This window comes from Platalea leucorodia, assembly GCF_965183815.1.
Source record: "Platalea leucorodia genome assembly, chromosome: 9".
Taxonomy (NCBI): Eukaryota; Metazoa; Chordata; class Aves; order Pelecaniformes; family Threskiornithidae; genus Platalea; species Platalea leucorodia.
The window spans coordinates 4,611,135-4,632,912 of NC_138831.1; the positions used below are offsets into that span (position 1 = coordinate 4,611,135).

General features: G+C 43.9%; 1 protein-coding gene across 13 annotated transcripts in view; it reads left to right on the forward strand.

The window, feature by feature from the left end:
- The window catches only part of SLC6A6 (solute carrier family 6 member 6), a 117,774-nt gene that overhangs the window by 80,170 nt on the left and 15,826 nt on the right, over positions 1–21,778 (forward strand). For all 13 annotated transcript variants that reach the window (XM_082321082.1, XM_082321085.1, XM_082321086.1 and 10 more), the window contains 7 exons: positions 4,257–4,496; positions 5,097–5,231; positions 7,487–7,721; positions 13,689–13,821; positions 17,207–17,341; positions 19,276–19,379; positions 19,493–19,617. In XM_082321082.1, the coding sequence (XP_082177208.1) occupies positions 4,257–4,496; positions 5,097–5,231; positions 7,487–7,721; positions 13,689–13,821; positions 17,207–17,341; positions 19,276–19,379; positions 19,493–19,617 (1,107 nt within the window). The remainder of the gene's footprint in view (positions 1–4,256; positions 4,497–5,096; positions 5,232–7,486; positions 7,722–13,688; positions 13,822–17,206; positions 17,342–19,275; positions 19,380–19,492; positions 19,618–21,778) is intronic.

Genomic DNA, 21,778 nt, shown 5'->3' on the forward strand with positions numbered 1-21,778 from the left:
TGTGCACCAAAGACTAGTCAGTCACGGGGGGCAGCAAGAGAGTTTGGGTTATCGCAGGGGCTATTTCAAATGAGGAAATTTGTGCGCCGGCCGCAAGGGGCAGGTGCGTGATTCTCCTGCGGAGGAGAGGAGCCCTTGAGGTGCTCCTGGCCGCACCAGATGCTTGAGAAGTGCAAAGAGCCCACACTTGCTCCCTTGTTCTATTTTTCCACGTTTTACCAGCATCGATTTGACAATCGATAACTTCATCCTCAGTTAATTAGGGTTTGTACCAGTGTACGTGAGAGCAGATCCTGGGCCTGGTCCAGTCTGGATCCTTTCTCCCCTTGCTTTCGGGTCAGGCTGTAGCTGTTTGGCTGGGCTCAGCCTAGTGGCACACTGTAAATGGGCAGGTTTCTCTGCTGCTTTTTATTTATCCATATCAAGTTCATCAGATGAAGCCAGAGCTTCCTGGGGCCATCCGAAGCTTCCTGGAGGGGGTACTCTCACAGGCAGATGTGGCTCCTGGAAGGCAGACGTGTGTCTCCAGGAGGCAGACACATGTCTCAGACTTGGATCGCTCCTTTTGGACTATGTGGTTGTAAGAGCATTTTCTTACAATATATTTCCTTGGGGGAATCAGATGGACTTAGATCTCGGATACCATCCCCACTAAGTGATACAGTAAAAATAACCTATTATTCTCTGGTTCTGACCTGGGCGGTGACAACATATTGTTTCAGCATCTCTGTCAGACGATTTCCCTTAAGAGCCATTTTAACCTCACCCAGTGGGACATAACTAAAGGAAATGAAACTCCAACCCCATTAAGGAAAAAGACAATGCCTTTCACTAAACAAACTTGATTTTCTTGGCTTTTCTTCGCCAAGGAGAATCGCCTGTACCCCCCACCCTTGCAGCCTTTGTAGACAGTTCCTGTAATTGGGAATGGCTGGGTGGACACCAATGGTTGGCAGCAAAGGGGGATAAATCCGACATCCCTTGAACGTGACATGGGCTGGGACCGCAGTCCCAGGTGGCCGCTTAGCGTCAATTCCTATGGTATTGGTCGACGGTACGTGCCTGCCAGCCACAGCTGCCGGCCCTCGAAACACAATCAGGATTTTAGCAAGACTAGATAAGAGATACACAGTAAAACCAGGCTGTTACTAATTTTGTGCAAGCGTTGGAGAGATACTGTACCGTGCCCCACTAGCGAGAGCTGGTGACTGGCAACAGAGTTCTGGTGGTCCATCTCCTGGCACCCGTACGGTGAAACGGCCACCCCAAAAGCAAGCGTGACCTTGCGGATTTGTCGTCTGTGGGCTAAGGGAAAGATCACGATCCATCTTCACACTCCAGCTGAGGCTGAAACAAAATTTACACTCAGTAATGAGGATTTCAAGCGTGGCCATTAATTTGGGGTGTCTTAAGGCAAATTAGAAATCCCTTTTTAAAATGCAGTCCCATGCAGTTACAAAGTAGGAGTCTGAAAAGGCACCATTTCACGCTTTGTGTGCAGGTAATTGGGACAAACCACAGGGTGACCACCTTGTCCCGGGGAGAGTTAGGGTTTACAGAATGCAATCAGTTGGTCAGGCTTGCAAATTCTGGGTAGAACTGGGTGCCACCTGGGTCAACGTAAATCCGCAGGCAAGAAGATTAGAGCTGGCAGAAAAATAAAGAACTCTGTGTTGCAAGATAAAAGTAGGTTGCAAAAAATTGCAATCCTGGAAGAGTTTTTCATTTCAGATGTGGCCAATGTCCATAGATCCCCTAATTTTTTTTTACATAAATGTTCCCCGCATGCCCAGTGTTCTGTTTCGGGGTATTTCCAGTATCAGTCCCCATGGGGAGCAGTTAAGCTCCTATTTCAGACCTTAATCCTGCAAGGATCTATAATGTATATATCTCTGTGCCCTGTTAAGCAGGTTTATGGCTGTCCCAGCAGTTCACCAAAAAACTGTCGGAAAAACAAGAGCGTACCCTAAACGCGAGGTGTGAGTTACTCTCTCCTTTGCACACTCTCTTCCTCCGTTGATGAGTATTTCAGTAACCCCCGTGAAGAACAGCTTCCATGAGAGACAGTCCGAATGCCCTCCATTCCTCAGCCCAGAATAGCCTGTTGCCTGATGGTTATGACATTCTCCTGCAAGATGAAAGATAGGGATTCAAGCAGCACAAATAGCAAAAGAAAGTGAAATTGGGCTTTCTCCATGCCCAGTTGCTGTTGCAGGGAGTGCAGGACATCAGCCACCTTGCAGGTACCTCTTTGAAGAAAAGCGGTTGCACCTACTTAATTTTTTTTTTCCTCCCCCAGGAGGTGACTCCAGGGGATGATGCAGGGTGGTGCCTGTTTGGGGCTTGGAGTGAGATGCAGATGTCCCAGGGAGGTTAAAGCTACTGTGAATCCCTCTTGGAGGCACCTCCATTAATCTCTATGCATGACACTAGGAACACGAGTTGGCTATTTTGGATTAATTCCCTGAAGCAACTAGGTGCCTAAAGGCTGTCGGAGAGCCAGCCCTACCATTTTTATTCAGTTACTGCACGACTTTATCTCATGCCATGTCTCTAACAGCAGCCAATAGGAGATGTTTTAGAGGAATGTGTGTCCTGCCCTCATACCCCTGCAGTGGGTGGTGATGATCCATCACCCTCTGATGAACTTTCTCCTTCTATGAGCTCTCTCTGCTGTTGACAAGGAGGTATTGCAGTTGCTCATGTCTCCTCTGTGCAGTCACCAGTGGCCTTTTTTTAAAAAACAGTAGAAAGTCATAACGATTAGCATTGTGAAGATTAAAGTCCCTTTTTAGATCATGGCCTGATAGGCAATTGCTGTCGCAATAACTGTATTGCAAAGGCCACCCGTATGTCAGCGGGGCGAATATTGCGCTGCTGTGGTTTGCAAAAATGTTAGCCTTCTGAAACTTTCCGTAGTGGATGGAAAGATTTACGGGTACAGCGGTGCATATCTATCTCAAAACCATATTCGAATTAAAAACTTCCTCCAGAGCTAATGTCAACTGAAGTTTCAGGTCACTGCCACAAGCTAAATCAGGTTAGAGATCAAAACCAGCGAGCAGGTACACGGGAGGCTTGCAGCTATCAAATGGGATAATCTGTAGCATAATTTTTTTATGACTGCAACCATAATGACATGTGCAAGCAGGGAATGGTCGTGATCTGGAATAAACTTGCTGGTTTGCCTGGTTCTGGTGAAAATTTCACGTGCTTTTTGGTATCAAAACACTATGCAAAAATAACTGGTCAGATCCAGCTAAAGTCACTTGAGTTATGTGGGGAATGAATTGGCCTCATGTGCCTGAGATCTGAGTTAACGTAACAGCTACAAGTTATTCCTAAATTGTTTTCATGAGGAAATCCTGAATAAAAAGGCATTTGTTAGAGTAATTCTTTCTGTTATTATTTTTACACAATCTCTGATTTTTGAACATCATAAATTATATATATAAACTATAAAATCAGCTATGATTTAATACGCTTCGGGTTTTGCATCAGGTGACACATGCCACTGACTTTTTAATTAACTAAGAAGCCATCATTCTTGGCAAACTGTTCAATTGCATAGGTGCGTATAAGACAATAATTGAATATAAAGGTTTATTTTTGTCCCTTTATTGATGTCAAGGGAAAACAGTGCCGTTATGAAAATGGAATAAACTGAAGAGAGTCCTTCAGTTCCTGCAGGTTGATTAGAACAAATGACTTTCCATTCCAGTTTTTATGAATGTGTCGTTTTCTGAAAGCTTTATAATACTTCAGGGAAAGGAAACTGCAGGCAATAAATGGTTCAGGTTATTGGGAAATAGAGGAATGGGTTTTATCTGGAAAGGTGAGATTTACTATTCTGCTGTATTTCACTTAAATGTTTGAGAAGGAATCAGATGCAGTGATTTGTACCTTAATATGGGCGTGAAAACAGCATGAGACACTTGCTCAGTAACACTATCTGCTGATGCTGATGCAGTGGGCAGTCTTCATACACCTCTTGTCTGCAGCCAGCAGGTAGGCAGTGGTGTCAAACCTTTGCTGTCCCCTACACCGCGTTGGCCGCAAAGAGGCGACCGCAGAGTCCGGGGGTGGTTCATCTCTCCTGGTCAGTGAAGGCAGCAGATGTATTTTCATGTCTCGGCTTGATAAACAGCACTGGGTTTTATGGAACTGAGTTTGGTTAAACGGTTCTTGTGGTGTTAGAGAGCTCTACAAGTAAAGACGTTTTAATAAACCCAGGGTATTTTTTTTTTTCTATGTAGAAAGCAGAAACATGGCAACAAAGGAAAAGCTTCAGTGCTTGAAAGATTTCCACAAGGACATCCTCAAACCTTCCCCCGGCAAGAGCCCGGGGACACGGCCTGAGGATGAGGCAGAAGGAAAGCCGCCCCAGCGGGAGAAGTGGGCGAGCAAGATTGACTTTCTGCTGTCCGTGGCTGGTGGATTTATTGGTTTAGGCAATGTCTGGCGGTTTCCGTATCTCTGCTACAAAAATGGCGGAGGTGAGTATTTCTTTATTTCATTCGCATGAATCGATCTGTCGGCCGCATGCTTGCTGTTTTTCAGTGCCTTCATACAATTTTTGAAAAGAATAATCACACATCCGTTTTCTGGCTTCTTCATCAGTCTTTGGGAGAGATTGTTTTATTACTTAATGGTTTTTGTTAAAACTTAATTAGGGAAAAGCAACAGCAATTTAAAATTTTATACTACTGAACCTTTTCTGCTCTTTTACTTCTGCTACAACTGAGTCTGAGTTCTAACCAAAAGACATGCTACTAATACAGACCAGTAGGATTTCAGACGGGTGCATTTCAGAATAAGAGCATTCTGAGCCACGTGAAACTGTTGTGTGCCTAACCCCATTGTTATTGCAGATTTTCACTTTAAAAAGGTAAGAAAATGCCTTTTCCAGCTTTATGTACCCATTCCACTTACAGAGTTTGAATATGAGCAAAAATACCCCAGAATAAGATTACTCTGCGCTGATGTTAAAGTATCAAATGTGTTTCTTTGTTTACGTATGTCTGTTAACACTTAGACTATCTTGTGTAAAGTCACTCACTTCACCTCAATTTTGTGCTATTATATTTTCTCAACAGGTGCATTTCTTATACCTTATTTCATTTTCCTGTTTGGGGGAGGTCTTCCCGTGTTTTTCCTGGAGGTGGTGCTAGGACAGTATACCTCTGAAGGTGGAATTACATGCTGGGAAAAGATCTGCCCTATTTTCACTGGTTAGTACATCTTGTTGTGCTTTACTGCTTAAAGACACCTCTGTAAACCATATGCAGCAACGCTCTTCCCCTCGTGCCCATTAATTCAGCAATTTGCTGTAGTAATTGAGGGTATGATATTGGTTCCTGGAAAGGTAGAAGTCAGAGAGTCTGAAGGACAAAGTGAGGTATTGATTTTGATGCTATGATCTTGTTAACTGGCAGAACTGCTGATAAGCAAGAAAGAAATTGCATATTATGCCTTAAAAAGGCAATTACACGTTTTATTCACAGGTATCGGACCAAGTGTTGTTTTGGAAGTCTAGAGCCTTTTACACAAGGCCTTAGTGAAAGCATCTTCAAAATATTATTCTGGTCTGGAAGTCAAACTCCCTCTGCCACGTGAAAGCTTATCACTGGCATCATCTCTCTGTTACTGATAGAGCCAAAACCTGGACAGCATTTTGTGGTTGGATTCAGGGATGGGACTTCGGTCATAACTGAGCAGGTCCTGGCAAACAGGCATGTTGGTCTGGTGTTGAATTCAAGGGCCTTTGCCAGTGAATGAAGAATCACTCGCTGCTCACAGGAACTATACGAATGCTGCTATGGAGGTTAACAAGAATGAAAAATGAAAGACAGCTTAGAACAATAACTGAGGATGTCTGTCTTATGTGTAGATTACCCTTTACAGCCCGACAGCACAGGCAGAATCATTTGGAATAACGCCACTAAACAGAGGGGCACTCTTCAAACCCCATTTGGAAAGAGTGGGGACTTCTTGACGACGTGTCTCTAGCTCTGCCGCCCTCGCTGTTCAGGCATCTCTCTCCCCTTACGTCACCCCAGGTAGAAGTGAGGGCTTTCTCCATGGCTCACACTCCCACCCAATACTCAGAACGCTGCTGAAGTTGATGTAATTGTGCTGCTTTAGCTCCATTTTCTTCCTTCTCCTCCCACTTTTATGAAGCCTTGTTTTTTGAGGTGGAGGAGGAAGGAATGCTCCTTGTTTAAATAACAATCTCCCAGGCATCCATAAAGAGAAATCGTAGCTCTAATATGGTGACTAGCTGTATATCCTGAATGAAATGCAGCTGTACAGAATAAATAGCACTTGCTCTGGTTGTTTTCACCTGGCATATAAATAATCTCTGGTGGTAAAGACTCTTGGTGCAATAAGGTTTCAAACTAGAAAATATGAGGCAGGTATGCCAGGTGCTGGGGTAGCCATCAGAGTGATGTGAAAGGGAACCTCTTAGGCTTTTTGTCCTCTTGTAAGAGACTGCTCGAAGTTTTTAAAGGAAATCCTTTTTTTCCCCTGTTATTCCTAAATGGCAAACTTTGTAAGCTTTTTGGAGCTGAAAGATTTTCAGTAAAGAGGACTTTTCAGTTTCCTTTCATTTTGTACGTAAAAAAATAGTGACTGCTTCTGACTTAAGACGTCGTATGCATCTGCTGGTGGAGCTAAACTGCCGAGCTAGGGGAGAGACACCAGACTCAGAAGTTGTGGTATTTAATTACAGCCTCCACCAGAACAGCATTCCGCCACTTCCCGAAGTTGTGTAGGACTCGCCCGTATCTGCCCATGACCCTGCTTATGAAAACAAACAGGGAACATTTTTTATCATCAAATATTGATAGCAGAGTTAAACATTGATCGAATTACCCATAACAGCTACAAATATCATGCTTCCTTTGCACAAGTGAAATTGGGGCAGAAACAGCAGCTTTCACATTGATTGCTTTGGAATTTTCCTTTTAAACTCATTCAAGAACTGTCTTTTTTTTTTGCACATAGGCTGAGCCGAGCCAGTCGATAAGTATGAGTGGTGCAGGGGCTGCCCAGCCGAGCTGCCTCCAAGGAAGCTGGCTTGGAGGACAGTGTGGTGAGAATGATATTGCCCAAGTAGGTACCTAAGACGTGAGGTGGTGTAGCTCCCAAAGAAGCAAAGTGCAATGCCTTGATTTCCTTTTAATAAAACCTGACATAGCCGGGTTAGTGTTAAATGGGGTAGACGTCCTGCAGACCTCTCCTCTGATGTCAGCAAACCTCAGCCAGAAACTCAGCGTTGGGTGCCCATGCTAGTCAGAGATGATGGCAGGTCTATGCTTATGGCTGATCGAGTTGAGTTGAGCTTCCAACAGCAGTGTGGTCGAGCGGGATACAAGTCCGCAACACAGCGGGAATAGCACCAGCTCCACGAGATCACAAGGCGCCCTAGCAAGAAGCGGCTGTCACGTCTGCGTGTATTTCTTTTCTCTCCCCTTCTTGCCAGGAATTGGTTATGCTTCCATAGTGATTGTGTCCCTTCTGAACGTGTACTACATCGTGATCCTGGCCTGGGGACTCTACTACCTGTTCCAGTCATTCCAGAGCGTCCTGCCGTGGGCACACTGCCACCAGAAGTGGAACACGCCGACCTGCGTGGAAGACACCCTCAGGAAGAACAAAACGCTCTGGATATCTCTGAATGCCACTAACTTCACCTCTCCTGTCACGGAGTTTTGGGAGTAAGTGCCCCCTCTTCGTGGTGCCTTTGGGGTGCCAGAGGTCTGGCCTGAGATTTTATGGAAGCCTCGTGGGGAAAGTTAGATAGATAGGAAAAGAAAATTGCTCTGGATGTCAGTTGCTTGACCGGTGTTTGCTACTGGTTCTCGCCCATCCTGAGACAGACTGGTCAGTCTGGGAGCGGTGGAGGAAGGCATTAGATGTATAACTGCGTTCATCCTAGAGCGTACAGGAAGCCCTAAAAACCCAGTGTAATTTCTGGTTTGGAAGAAAACTTGTTTCCTTCTTGGTTGGGATTCTCTAAATGCAGCATGAGAACAGAAACAAGTCACTTCAGATGCCCTGATAGCATGGATTTACAATGGGAACAGTGACAAATCACCCCTGTTATGGTTGCCTTTCCCTCTTCCCCAGCTGTTAGCATTTGCAGTGCACTTTGTGAAGCTATAACACATCTCTTATCAGTCTGACGATGAAGTAAGGCATTGACCTCACCAATAAAATTGACAGAGGTGGTGAATGTTGTCCTGTCTGTAGGTTTCTCAGGTCATCTTTGTTACACCATTTTTCTCTGCAGTCTCTGAGGAGACTCTGTTTTGCCAGATGCCTGGATTTCATCAGGCCTAAGCTTCTTATTCCCACTTCTCTCTTATTTTTCAAGTTTTAAATTGTATTGCATAACCTGATTTCTGAACAGGCATGACCTCAGATCTCTGTGTGTTTATGTAGGCGTCAAAACATAGCAGCAGAGGAAGACACCTGTAGGGAAAGTTAAATCCAAAGGATCTACAAATAGCTTAGGAAGAATTTTTTTTTTTTTCTTGGCTTGCTCAGATGGTCAATTAAGAGTAGAATTAGTTTCTGACCCAGCTTGGCTTTTTCAGCATGTTTAATGTCCAGTTTGGTCCCTAATCAACTTGTACCTACTTCTCTATTTTTAAAAAGAAGTGTCAGCCAATAGGCCCAGCAGGAATGATGTTTATGCCAAAGCTATTTGGCATGCGTTAGGTTCAGAGAAAAATACTCATATGAACTGTGCTAAAATTTGTAACACAAGAGCCAAAATACAAAGGGCAGATTGGATCTTGGATGAGCAGTTTGTCAGGAGGCACCGGTGCCTGGTGTGAGAGACGGGGTGTGGGCTGTAAGGGCCGTCGTTTTCATCCTGCCATGAGCACTGCGGTTCCATGTTGAGTGACAGGTACTTTCCCAGGTGACTTCCTCCCTTGTCAATATGGAGGGAGTTGGAAAAGGTTTGTTAAATGGTACCTTTGGATATTTTAGGGGAACTTAGAGGCAAGTTGCAGTAGAAGAGGAAGCAACTCTCGCTCCTTTGGACTCTCCCACAATGACTTTGGGACTGAGGGCCTTGAATTCAAATGAGTGGCTGGCTTGGTAGGATGTTCAAAGGTCTCCTCAAGGCCTTCCTAAGAAGCATGGGTCCACAGTGCTGCCCCTGAAATAGAGTTACTCTCCCAGGACTTCAAAAGCACTGTGTTCATCTTCAATTTTGTGCAGTAATTTTGCTCACAGGTCCTCTTGTACCTGGGGGCAGCCATGAGCTTAGCAGCCTCCTGATGTGGCCAGGGGGTTGTCCTGCTGCTCCAGAAGCTTCTACTCCTGTAATGCACAGGTTATGGGCCAGGTTGTCTCCCTGGGGCCCCAGGTGGCATGTCCACTTCAGGAGACTGAAGATACCATAGCAGAAGGAGATAGGGCTGGGAGTTGCAAGATGGGTTGTAAAAGAAAGGTCCCAGGACCTCAGGGGACACCAGAGCTTTCCATGGGTAACGACACAGCAGGTAGTGCGGTGAAGGGCCTTATGGCAGGGCAGCCTGTCCATGGGTTGGGGGAACGATGTCCCCATGGGAGCACGTTAGGGATGGAGCTTTTAGTTAAGTTTCCTCTAAAAGAAACCAAGTTTCTGTCCTCAAAACTCCCCTGCAAGCTGAACCAAATCCTCCTGTAGACACAGCCTAACAGATGTAGTCAGGCTGGAGGTGCCCGAGGCTGGAGGACACATCCTTGATCCTCACAGCGCTTTCCCCTTCCCTCCATCTTCCTGTTACTGTTTCTGTAGCACAGCGGGAGCAAAGGTTGCTCAGCGATGAGCGCTCGTGGAGGTGACTCTCCTTGCGCTTTTTGCAGCCCCTTTAACTTTTGTCCTCAAATAACAGTTTTAAACATCGTGAACTGAACTCTTCCCTGGAGTCATGCTAGGGAGGAGTTTGGCTCCGTAGTCCTACTAATACAGACATACTGCCCATAGCTCACTGTTTCATCATGAGTGAAACTGCCCTTAACAGACCAAGCTGCCTTCGGGACTCATGGCGCTTACAGAAGTATTAAAAATAGCTGTTCTGTCTGCATAAACAACTATCGGTGTCTTAAAGTAAGGACAGAGATCACGCAACTCTATTGTAATTAAAGTAACATGATGCAAGCATTTAGTATTCCCAGTTTTTCCCCAGCCATGCTATTATTCTTTACAGTTCCGAAATTAAAAATAATTTCAAGAACTTTCAGGTACTTTGCCGTCATAGACAGTGCCAGCTGCCAGGCAGCCAGCTACCCGCATCGAGAGGACACGTCAATAAATAGTCTTCAACTGAAGACATCCATCTGCTTTGTGGCACAATTAATTCTGATTTAATTCAGGGGTTTGCAAGTGTTTGGTTTCTGAAACCCAATGCCATTTTTATTGTGGGACATTTATGTAGTGTCCTCATCGGTATTGCTTCGTAAAACTAACGCTGCCCAGATATAATTGACCACATTGATGCATTAACCTCTTCGCGTTGAATAACACGTGTCCTTCTTAGCCTGGCTGGACGTATAGTACAGCCTGACATTTCAGTTCGTTTGAATTAATGTTCTGTGCAAATCACATGCTTGCTCGAGCAGCAATAAAAGGGGGTTAAGCAAATCTAGCTTTTTATCAGGAGACTTACCTCTTGGTATCACATGCTTCAGGTCTTATTTCTGAAGATTTTATTTTAAAGTCCAAAATCTTAAAGGCTTACACACACATTAATACATAAGGGATAAGTGTTACAGGGTAATTATGGTTGAAGAAAACCTCTGATTGTCTGGTGCTGGCCAAGTGTTTATAAATATTTGGTAATCAGCAGACTTTATTCATCCAAATCCCAAGAAAGACCATCACATGCTAATGGCATGTAATCCCGAAGGGAGCAACACAAAAACTAAACAAAATCTAGGGCAGCTGCCTCTGCCTTTGGGGGCAAACTTGGGAGTTTTAGAAATTGTTTCCTATTCTCCTTCTAATAGTCTTCTGGTACAACTGCTTCAGTGTTAGTTATTCTTGTCCATCCAACGTGAAAGGGTGCTTCGCCTTTCCTGGTACGAAAGGTCCTGTCTGCATTCAGTTGATTAACGAGCTGGAATATCCTTCAAGGATTGCATAACTCTCCTCATTTTATTTTTGTTTATGTTCTAGAGCCAGTTACGGCTCCTATTACATTTCCATATTGCACATCACTGGAACATACTAGTGTATGAACAAGGTTCAAGAACTCAAGTTTAGAACAGTCAGCCCCAGCCTGTTGTCCCATTGATTATATATGAGTGACAGTTAATGACAGCGTCGAGACTATAAATTAGAATTAGTAACAACTTCTTGCATAAATGGCATGAAGTTAGTTGAGTGGGCTTGGCTGAATCTAAGCAGCAGTGGGTTGTGTAACAAAATTGAAGAGCTATCAGCATAGCCCGGCTCGTGCTCCTTCCTCAACTTGAATTTTCAGGATATCGCAAATGCAGGTTGAGTGCTTCTGCTGCAAAAATATGTTGGGTTAGATTTCATGAAACAATTTTAATGCTGAGGTTCCCCTGGTAATTCTGAGTGGATTCCTTGAGGTAGTCGGTCTTTGTGAGACGAGATAACCCAGGACAGAGTGAGCCGGCACATCGCTTACTGCGCTTGCTGCCTCACCGTAGAAAAGTAACTTAGCTGGCTCTCGGTAACCCACTGGGTTGCCCTCCAGAAAAACTTGAAAGGATTGCTGGGGCAAACTGCAGGTGAGATGACCATTTGCTTTTAGTTCCCTAATAAAAAGCAAAGAAGCCTTAGCTGAATGCATTAATAGAGCTCCCTACTCCAAAACGCATTTACAGTTAATTATTCATGGCTTCTTGAGAGCTAACTCTATAGGTTGCCTTTTTAATATGAACTGCCCCTTAGATTGGAAAATTGCCATTTATTTTTAAAAAAGCCACAGAAGGTTGCAGCTGAAGTTTGTCATCTTATAAATGTATTTTCTTCTTTTGTATACGCACAGCGGGTTTTTCCCGGGTTTCTTTAGGCTCAGGTGAACCAGGACTTCAACTTTATGCCAAATATTCATTACCGAGGGGTTTCTCCTAACTGCTGAATAGCTGTGCTGATTAGGGCAGACTTACCTTGTCTGGTGCCATTAGTCCTTTTCCATAACAAAATACACACACGTTCAGAGGGAATAAAGCATTTGGTGTGAGAACACATTCACACAGGTAATCCGAGTGAATTTGGCAAACAGAGACACAAAAACAGATGGACGAGGGTTTGAGTCCTATTAAACTGGTCAATCCAGGGTTTTTTTCCAAAAACTAATTGCAATTTTTCCATCGGTGACTTCATTCGCTATTATTTCCTTGGTAGCAGCAAAAAAAAAAAAAAAAAAAAGTTAAATTAATTCAGGGGAAAAACAAACCACAGTGGTTTGTCTTGTACTGGATCCGCACGCAAAGCCACGCGTGCGGGCCTGACCCTGGTACGGCGCCCCAGACTGCTGTGGTCTCGACTCTCCACGACTTAGGTGAAGGAAAGTGGCTGATTTTTAGAGTTGTCTGAAAATAAAATCTAATTAACAAATTGTTAGGTAGCAAGGTCATTTCTCTAGTCTCAGGGCGAGGCATTTCTGTTGTGATTGAGGTCAAAATTCTCCTTGATTTATAAAACCTTGCAGAAACTCTTCAGAGTTTAGTGGGTTCATTTGCAGAGGGGTTTTAGCTAAGTGAACAGTAAGAAACAGTTTGTTCTTTCATACGTATTTGACAAATGAAGTAAGTATCAGGTATGACAGGGTCTGTCCAGTGTGTGAGGACGGCGTACATTGCACAAAAGTAAAAAAAAATAGTTTTAGATCAGTATCTAACAGTGACCCAGGGCAATTACCAAAAGAGAGAAGCCTTCATGAATTTTTCCCTTCAAGAACAGAGTATTTTGATGGTTGGATGTTGCTCCCTTAAGACCCAGCTGACGATAGGAATCTCTCTTTATTTATTAACCTAAGTGACAGAATAAAGTTTACCAAATATCTGGAGTTAGCTAAACAAGACCCTGGTGGCGGCGGTGCTGAGGGCGGACGGCGGCGCGCCCGGGCAGTGTTTGTGTGCAGGGGGCCGCGGGGGGAGAAGGGATAATGGCTCCGGCCTTCGCCCTGCAGAGCCGTCGATGGTTTCCTGCTTTGCTTTTTCCCTTTCCTCCTTGCGGCAGTCTCGCTAATGAACTGAAAAGGAGGAGAAGCACGTGGATGCAGGCCAGTCGCCAGTGCCCGTGATGGAGACATCGTGTGCAATGCTGCCACGTGGCTTCAGGGTCGGGGTCCGTGGCAATGCCAGGCTGAGCTGGTCTTGCATCTTCAAGGGAGCAAATGTGAAAGCCGCAGTGCTTTGAGCATACTTTGTTATCTCATCCTGAGGTGGTCACGGGCTACTAAAAGCAAAATTAAATGCTGTGCAATGTGTTGAACAAGAGTCCCACAGACCTGGGGAAGATGTAGGGCTGCAAAGCTCAGCTTTGCTCACATAAGCCGTGCTGACTTAGCAAGCAGTGTTCAAAGGACAGGGATCTGCTCGTGCATCTGCTGCCCTACCCACCGTCGTATACTTTCAGACATCACAACCAGACCCTGCATCAGCTGAGCTCCTGCATCTCTCTCTTCTTTTGTTTCCTTTCAAATATTCAGGCGGAACGTACTGAGCTTGTCATCGGGAATTGAAGATATTGGTATTATCAAGTGGGATCTAGCACTGTGTCTTCTCCTCGTCTGGGTGATATGTTTCTTCTGCATTTGGAAAGGAGTCAAATCCACTGGGAAAGTAAGTGCTCTTTTACCTTTCGTATAATCATCACAGTTAGCAGATGTTAGGAATACTAAATACTAGTGCTGTTCTTAAAGATATTCACCATTTCCTTGAAAAATACGTATTTTCGCACTGAATAAAAGAGGGACCTCAGATTCAGCTGACTTCGTAAAATCATTGCCAGTGCCCAAAATGCCTGTGAGTCAAGTAGCCATTAGTGAAATGGCATCAAGATGCAGAGACGAGCACGGTTCGAGTACCGCTTTGCCTCTCTGAGGACGAGCGTCCTGCTGATGTGTGTCATGAGCATGGAAGGTCTTAGGCTTGCGATGTGTGGTGCTCTGAGCTCCCTGTCCGTGCTCTCACACCAGCCAAGTTCACTCTCAGTGCAGCGGGGTGGATGTTAACATAGCTGTGGTAGGGATGTTTGAAGTCAGTGGAAACTGCTGGATGCGTAGCATTTTCGAAATGCCACTCACTTAAAGAAGAGCTCTGTGCAGACATAGGAGACTAAACTCTAGGTGCTCGTTTAGAAGGACTCTCCTTAACAGAGATCCTGGATATTTTGTGGTTTTGGTCTCATCGTGTGCTCTTTAGAATCATGTTTTTCTCTAAAGGATAACAGTTAAATCATTCCTGAACCTCATCCTACTCCAGTGCAAGAAACAAATTACAGCAAATCTTGGTCAATCACTTAACAACATGAAGCATGATATTTTTGCTCCTTGCATACAGTTGTGGTTTTAAACCTAGTTTCATGAGAAGAGGCTTTTGAAGCCATTGTGTATGTGTGGCTCTTAGCTTTCAAACCTGTTGGTTGAGGCAGCATTTCAGATAAATCTAAGAGGTCCCAAGATACTAAGTTCCCACACATTTCTTGCCACCGAGGTGGAAGGGAGCGACCCCGTTAGCGTCCCACCTGAGAGAAAGGCCACAATGTGAACCCACCTTTTATCAGCTCCCAGAGAAGTCAGGAGGAGTGAGCAATTGCAAATGCCTCAGCCATAGAAAAAGCATCATTTAGCAGTTTTACCTTGTTACGTGCTGCAGAATCATCCAGGAGACGAAACTCTGTAGGAGACCAGACCTCATTAGTTCCACTGTTGACTAGACGACTTGCTTTACTGTCGTTTCTGTCTTGCTGCCTGTGATATTTATCATGGAGCCTCATTAAAATCATGCTGGTGCCTTACCCTGCATTCCTGCCAGCTTTGCCCCAAAGAACAGCTTCCACACCTCTAAAGCATACATTGACAAAAATGTTTGCTTCTCCGTTCCCTCTGATTGATGTGACCCGATGAGGTGATTGTGTAAGTTTTATAGTAAAGGTGAAGGCAGTAAATCTCCCGCAGTAGCCGAGTGGAAGCGCACATTTCTGCGGTACCTTTGGTGAGCCTGGTGTCTGCTCGGTAAAGGTTACAGTAGCTCTGTGAGATTTCTCCAAGCTCCCTATGGTACACTATTTCAAGCCCCTGTGAAGGTAACAGGTTGAAAACAGGTCTGTTAAAATCAGTTCTCTAAAAATTTGTGTTTTCTGGAAATGCAGCAAAATGGTCTCATTTCTAAGACAAGGCGGTTGGTAGGAATTCGCTGCCTCCTCTCCGCAGCGTCTGAGCTCCTGCGGGTGTGGAGCCAAAGCCCAACAAAACCATTGGAAAGTCTCCGGTTGACTCCATTAACTTTGGGGTCAAACAAAAGTAAACTGTAAACTCTAATGGAGGACTTAAGAATTATTTGAGAAGTCTAGTTTACTTTAGTAGCTGGTTGTTTATAGCACTTCCCTGCTTTCCAGCGTGTTAATGGCTCTTTCGAGAGAGGGGGAAAAAAAAAAAAAAAGACATAGTTTTTAAATCTCGTAGTAGCATATTGGACAAATAAACATGAAATCATGAAGAAAAATAATAGTTGTGCTTATGCTTTGGATAATGTGCTTGCTCTTAAAAATTCCTCCAGCGTTACGAGAGAATCCTTACCTGCAGCGCAAAGGCCGCTTTGTGAGTGGTGTTTACTTAGTTCCTGCAAGTCCAGGAATATCTTTCTTGTAAGAAAAGTTTGATTTTTCATAAGCCTGGCTTATATTAAAAAAAAATTAGAAAGCACAGAAACCCGCCTTTTGTTCTTCAAGTTTTGGTGAAAGCCGGCTAATGTGAAATATATACTGTCCATGGAAAATATACAGAAAATTTAAGGAGAGAATTAAAAAGGACGTGTATGAAAAGGTTTCCTTTCGTTTTATGAAATCAGTCCAGCTCCATGAATTATTATGGCAATGCAGGCTTTGAGTTCTGCTCATTATTCTCAGAGGACACACTTAAGAAGACAAATGGTGTCTCCCGGGAGCTTCGCTGTAGTTAAACAAATCCTGGAAAACAAAAACTCATGGTAGCAAACTGTAATTACCTGGGGGTATCATCTGACTCCATGAAAAACGCCCTTTCTTGGACAGTAGTGATTCTTGACTGTAACACAGCGGTTATATAAAAAATGAGAGAAAGCACTGATGAGCAAAGAAAACAAAATGGTAGACGTCAAAAAGTGTGGGTCTAAAGATAGAACTGTCCAAATGCAAGCTCAATTAACCCTCGCTCTGGAGATTAAAGCAAAGGGCTTTTTCATCGAATGAATGAGAAAATCACAAGAAGAGAAGAAGTAGGCTGTTATTCAAAGAGACTGGGAATAGAGGTTAAAGATAATGAAGACATATTCTCAAAACTGGTTGAATAGAGCCTTAGTTTCCAATAATGATGTTGCTGAATAGGCAGCGAGGGCAAGAACGAAGTTATGAGACTGGAAATTACCACTGTTGAGGCTGATGCCAACCTGGAGGGCTTCATGCGTTCAAGGCGATGGGAAGGGAGCCGCAGGAGCATGGACCAAATTACCTTCATCTCTGAAAGAAGTGCCTCGTGAAATTGCCTGTAGGAGCAGTAGCAAGGCTGCACAGCAAAGTTAGAGGTAGCAGCAGAGCTTGCAAAACAGTTTGCAGTTTTTAAATTCAAATAAAGAATGAGGTAATGGTTTAGGCGCCCTCGGCAAGGGAATCTCTTCAGCTTCCCTGGCGAAGGTGCACTTGTCACGTGAGGAGAACAAACAGGGCAAAGGCAGAATTTCTAACGAAAGTCATGAGTTGTATAAGATCCTGCGTGTTCTGAGTGACGTGACCGCTGCCTGGGGGGCTCTGGAGGGATTAATGAACCTGCATTGCCTCCAGGCCTAAAGCAATAAGGTGGTAAAGATCATGAAACTAAAAATAGACACAGAAACTCAGGTCAGGTCCTTTTTAGGTATGAGGGGGCTTTGAATTCCCGTCTTTAGATCCCTCTTGATTCTGGAGGTGTAGCGTTGACTGCCACAGACTAAACATACCTTTTTTTTTTTTTTTTTTTTTTTAAATTTCCAGGTAGTGTACATCACTGCCACGTTCCCATTCATTATGCTCCTTGTTCTGCTCATCCGTGGTGTGACCCTGCCTGGAGCTGCAGAAGGCATCAAGTTTTATCTTTATCCTGATATCTCACGGTTAGCTGACCCACAGGTACAGAACCAGGAGTGGGGAGCGGGACAATTTCCTACGCAAAGGGGGATGGTGGAGGGTGATGGTGGTGATGTAATGGCAATAGATTTTTTTTTTTCCCCACGGTCTTTAGAGGTCCAAATATAGCATGAACATTAATGCTGGGTTATATTTTCCAGAGATCTGCTTGAGAAGGTCACAGTTATATGTGTTAATGCATCTTTCCATGTGTATGTATGTGTGTGTATGCGTGTGTATTTTTTTTGTGTCAAAGGACTCTGAGGCTGTAGACTCTGTCCCGTTATACAATCTCAGCTTTCTTGTTGGTAAGGTAAGGGAGATGCATTTTTTTAATGAGGATAGTCTTTAGTTTCAAAGGAGAGACACGTGAGCTTCACAGATGGAACAACAAACGACAACTGTGAGTACCAGTGTCACTAAGCTCCCACTGCTTGGTAGGAGGAGATTGGGAAAGAGGTGAATGAATTAACAGAAGAATGAAAACCTGTGCCAAGGTGGAGAAGAATGCTTTCTGAGGCACAGGAACTACTGTTCGCTTAGCCCTGGCTGGTGGAGCTAGGCTTACTCTTTCTGTATAGGCTGTGATTAGATAAAGATTCCTGTCTGTGCTCACGGAGTGCAAATATGTGATACTTGAGCAGACCAGCATCATTTCAGCCAATAGTGATCACATGAGAAATGCAAAAAAAATGCAATACCCTCCCCCCCAAAAAACCCAAGGGATCTTTGAAAATAACAAAATGTTGGTCACAGTGAGAGGGAATAACATCTGTCTTTGCTGTTTCTTTCTAGTGAGTAGTTGGTCAAAATAAATCTCCAATGATAGCTAATAACTGAAGTAGGAAAAGTAATCGAGAGAAACATTGTGGAAATCTGGTTCATTCTCTAGTCTTGCCCTCTCTATACAAGACACCCTCTCCACAGGAGACATTATATTATATGAATGAATCTTCTTTTATGGGACTCTATCATTTTTATGATCTGCTATTAGCCCTAAGCCCAGAGCATCAGCCAGTAATGCAGAAGAGATTCATGTGAGCTGGCAGGCCCCCTCCCACGGCCTAGCAAAAGCAGCATCTCCAGCGAGACACCAGTCAGCAAGGTGCTGGGAAGCGATGGTGGGAGGGAGGAGGTAATGGTCTACAGTCTTCATTCTCACTTACTCAGACTCCTTGGTGGTTTCCACTGGCGTTAGCAGACTTACATTAGCAGAAAGAAGGGAACAGATGGGATTCAATGGATGCACTTTGATAACTTGCTACGTATTTACTAACTTAGAAGTTGATAGTGTACTGTTACTTCACTCTGTATATGTTTTTTTAATGTTATCAGGAGAAAGAATCATGAGACCGAGATCAGATACATATCTTGTAAAGCGCATTGTATTTTGCTTGTTTTCCCCCCACCCCTGTGGCTTTTTATCTTGCATTTGAACAGATACAAAACCAACCAGAAAGCTAGAAAAATAAACAAACCAAATACACAAACCTGTTTCTCAAGCTTTTCACATCCTCAGTTTGGTGACTCTGTCAGCTGATTCTAACTGAAATGAGTTACAACAGACATGAGCAATGTTATAAATACTTCTGCATTTCCTATTGCACTGAAACACGTTTATTGTTGCGCCAACAGGAAGGATCAGCTGAATGACTAAGAAACTAGAAATACTGAGCATCTCTGGGGAGGGGATACGGGAACTGTTGGAGAGATGATGTTCTTGTAGGCTCTGACAATTTTCTAACCATTTTCTTTTCCCTATAAAAGCCAAACTTGCAAATGTGATGTTGTCTTTCCCTCTCTCCCTGATCCTTTAGCTATCACCCTCAATGGAAGCAATTATTTTGTTGATTTTGCATAGTTTGAACTGTGTGTTTGCGTTGAGTGTTGCAATGCAATGATGCTGGTGATAACAGTCTCTCTGTCTTTCCCTTTAGGTCTGGATAGATGCAGGGACACAAATCTTCTTCTCATATGCAATCTGCTTAGGAGCAATGACTTCCCTGGGGAGCTACAACAAGTACAAATACAACTGCTATAGGCAAGTTTCCATCCAAGGGGGTTTAGTTTTTTAGCTAAATGATGTAAATAAAGTAGGGACAATGGGTTAATTTTTTTTTAATTAACTTGCTCCATGACATATGTGTGACTTAGGGACTGTTTGCTGCTGGGATGCCTGAACAGTGGTACCAGTTTTGTGTCTGGCTTCGCAATTTTTTCCGTCCTGGGCTTCATGGCACAAGAGCAAGGGGTGAACATTGCTGATGTGGCAGAGTCAGGTACGATGGTATTGGTGGCAGTGGTGGTGGGCACTGCCGCCTAGCGTGTGAGCAAAGTTCTGCAGACTCAATCAGCTAACATCTAAGCAATAAAAACAGAACAAGATTTCCCATAATTTCCAGAAAAATAAGCACGTTGTTGATTTGGGCTTTCATCTAGAGCAGAGAGGGTTAGCTGGGGTTGTATTGTTTACTCTGTCTTGATTAACAGGGCAGCGAACACATTTCCTAGAGTGTGCTAATCCATTTGAGTTGAGATTAGAGTTAAGATAACCACTCCATTATCTAGGGTCCAGAATGTCATTGATTCAAAAATTTGTTCCATCCTTCTTTTCAGACTACCTTTATTTTCATTCAAATGCAAATAGCCAGCGTTTATGTATTTTTCATAGCTTAGTTTTGCTTGCTCACAGCAGAGCGCTGCAGTGGGAATATTACCTTGGCCTCTGGAAGGGACATACATATATTCCCAAGTCTCACTGAAAGGCAAGAGAGTTGGAGAACTCCATCTCCTGGGTTCTGTGCACCATTTCATCCACAGGAACTCTAGTTGTTGCAGTCCTGCATTTGTCCTCTGTAGCTTCAGGGTGAGGTTGACAGAACTGTGAGAAGTCCATTTTGAAACTGGGTGTACGCTTAGGTTCCTCCCTTACTTCAGAAGTGTTCTTCCCATTAACGTTCAGCTACGCACTTGCAGCTGAAGAAGGCTAAATCCTCATAGCATGTGAATGTATCTCAGACAAAAGAGATGACAGTTTTTCCTCCGTGCATGTCTTGTCCGTGAGGGCAGGTGTAACCATGTGTTTTCAGGTAGAACAGACAGATTAGATGGGAATTACCATTCAAAAATAATGAGTCAGGCCTCGACAGCCATGAGGCTTAAAGTTAATCAGATTCAAGTAATAACAATCTCACCTGAGTGCACTTTTGGCATTTCTTTCTGATTTTTCTGAGCAATTTTAATTCACCTTGCGTAGTATTTGAAAGCTTTCCTCTGCAAACATGCTATTCAAAAGAAAAAGTCAATATATCTTCTGATCACATGGCTCTGGGAGTTAAGCCTTTAAGAAAAATCTCTCACTTCACAAGGGCTAATGAAAACCTAATGACACTGGTGGCACCGCTGGATTCTTGGGTGGCTGCAATTGGCATACCTCTCGCAAGTGTAATTAGTTAACAGTCTTGGCCATAATGCTTATTTTGATCGGAGGTTGATTGCTGTGTTTGAAAACAGGAAGCAAGGGAATAATCCTATTGAATGAATCATAAATAGCCCCTTTTTTTTTTAGTATGTAGGTGGATCAATTCCAAGAGTAGCATTTTTAAGCATTTCCACATTAGTTTTTTATCTGGTTGATATTTATTCTGATTTTTATTATTAAATCTCTGATAAACAGGCAGCTATATTCCTGTTGCTTGACATTTTTAGAATTAAACAATTTTATAGTAACGCTGGATTATTAAGTAATGTTTAAATACAAATTAACTGACAGACTTAGTGTTTACATAGTATTTTTTCATGAGCAGCACAAAAAGCATTTTTTTAAAGGAGGGATTTTATAGCTTATTATAGGGACAACGAGGGCACTGATTAGGTTCTGAACTTGGTTTTTGGTTTCTTGTACATTTTGTTGTCAATTCCTTCAGGTTTTCTACTTTATTTAAATTCAGCCCTAGTCGCTAATGGCCAGAGATTGCAACCGTCTCACTGCTCAGTGGGTTGCCCATCATCACTGGCCGGTCTTTGGCTAAATCCTAAGGGACGTTTTTACATGACAGTAAACATTACCAAAATTATCCAGACCGCTTCCCATGGGTTTCCTCGCTGCCTTTCTTGGCAGAGATCAAGTGCAGAGCCACTGGAGACCGCTTGGTCCCCCTGGGATGAGCGTCCCAGGACCCGTGCGGGGCCGTGGGGGAGGCTCCCGCTGCTGCCCTGCTGCTGCCTTCTCAGCACAGGGACATTCAGCAGGCGCTTGAGCCTCCTTTTTCGGCCTTGCCTTTTTTGGTTTCTTATGACGCAAGGTCAGAATCACTCCCCTGGGTCAGGAAAAAGGTGAACAGAGGCGCTGCCACTTGGCCATAGCACCAGGGAGAGGACATTGTCCACGGGGCCAAGACCTCCTGCTCCCCCCTGTGTCTCTGCCCAGCGAGTTAAGTC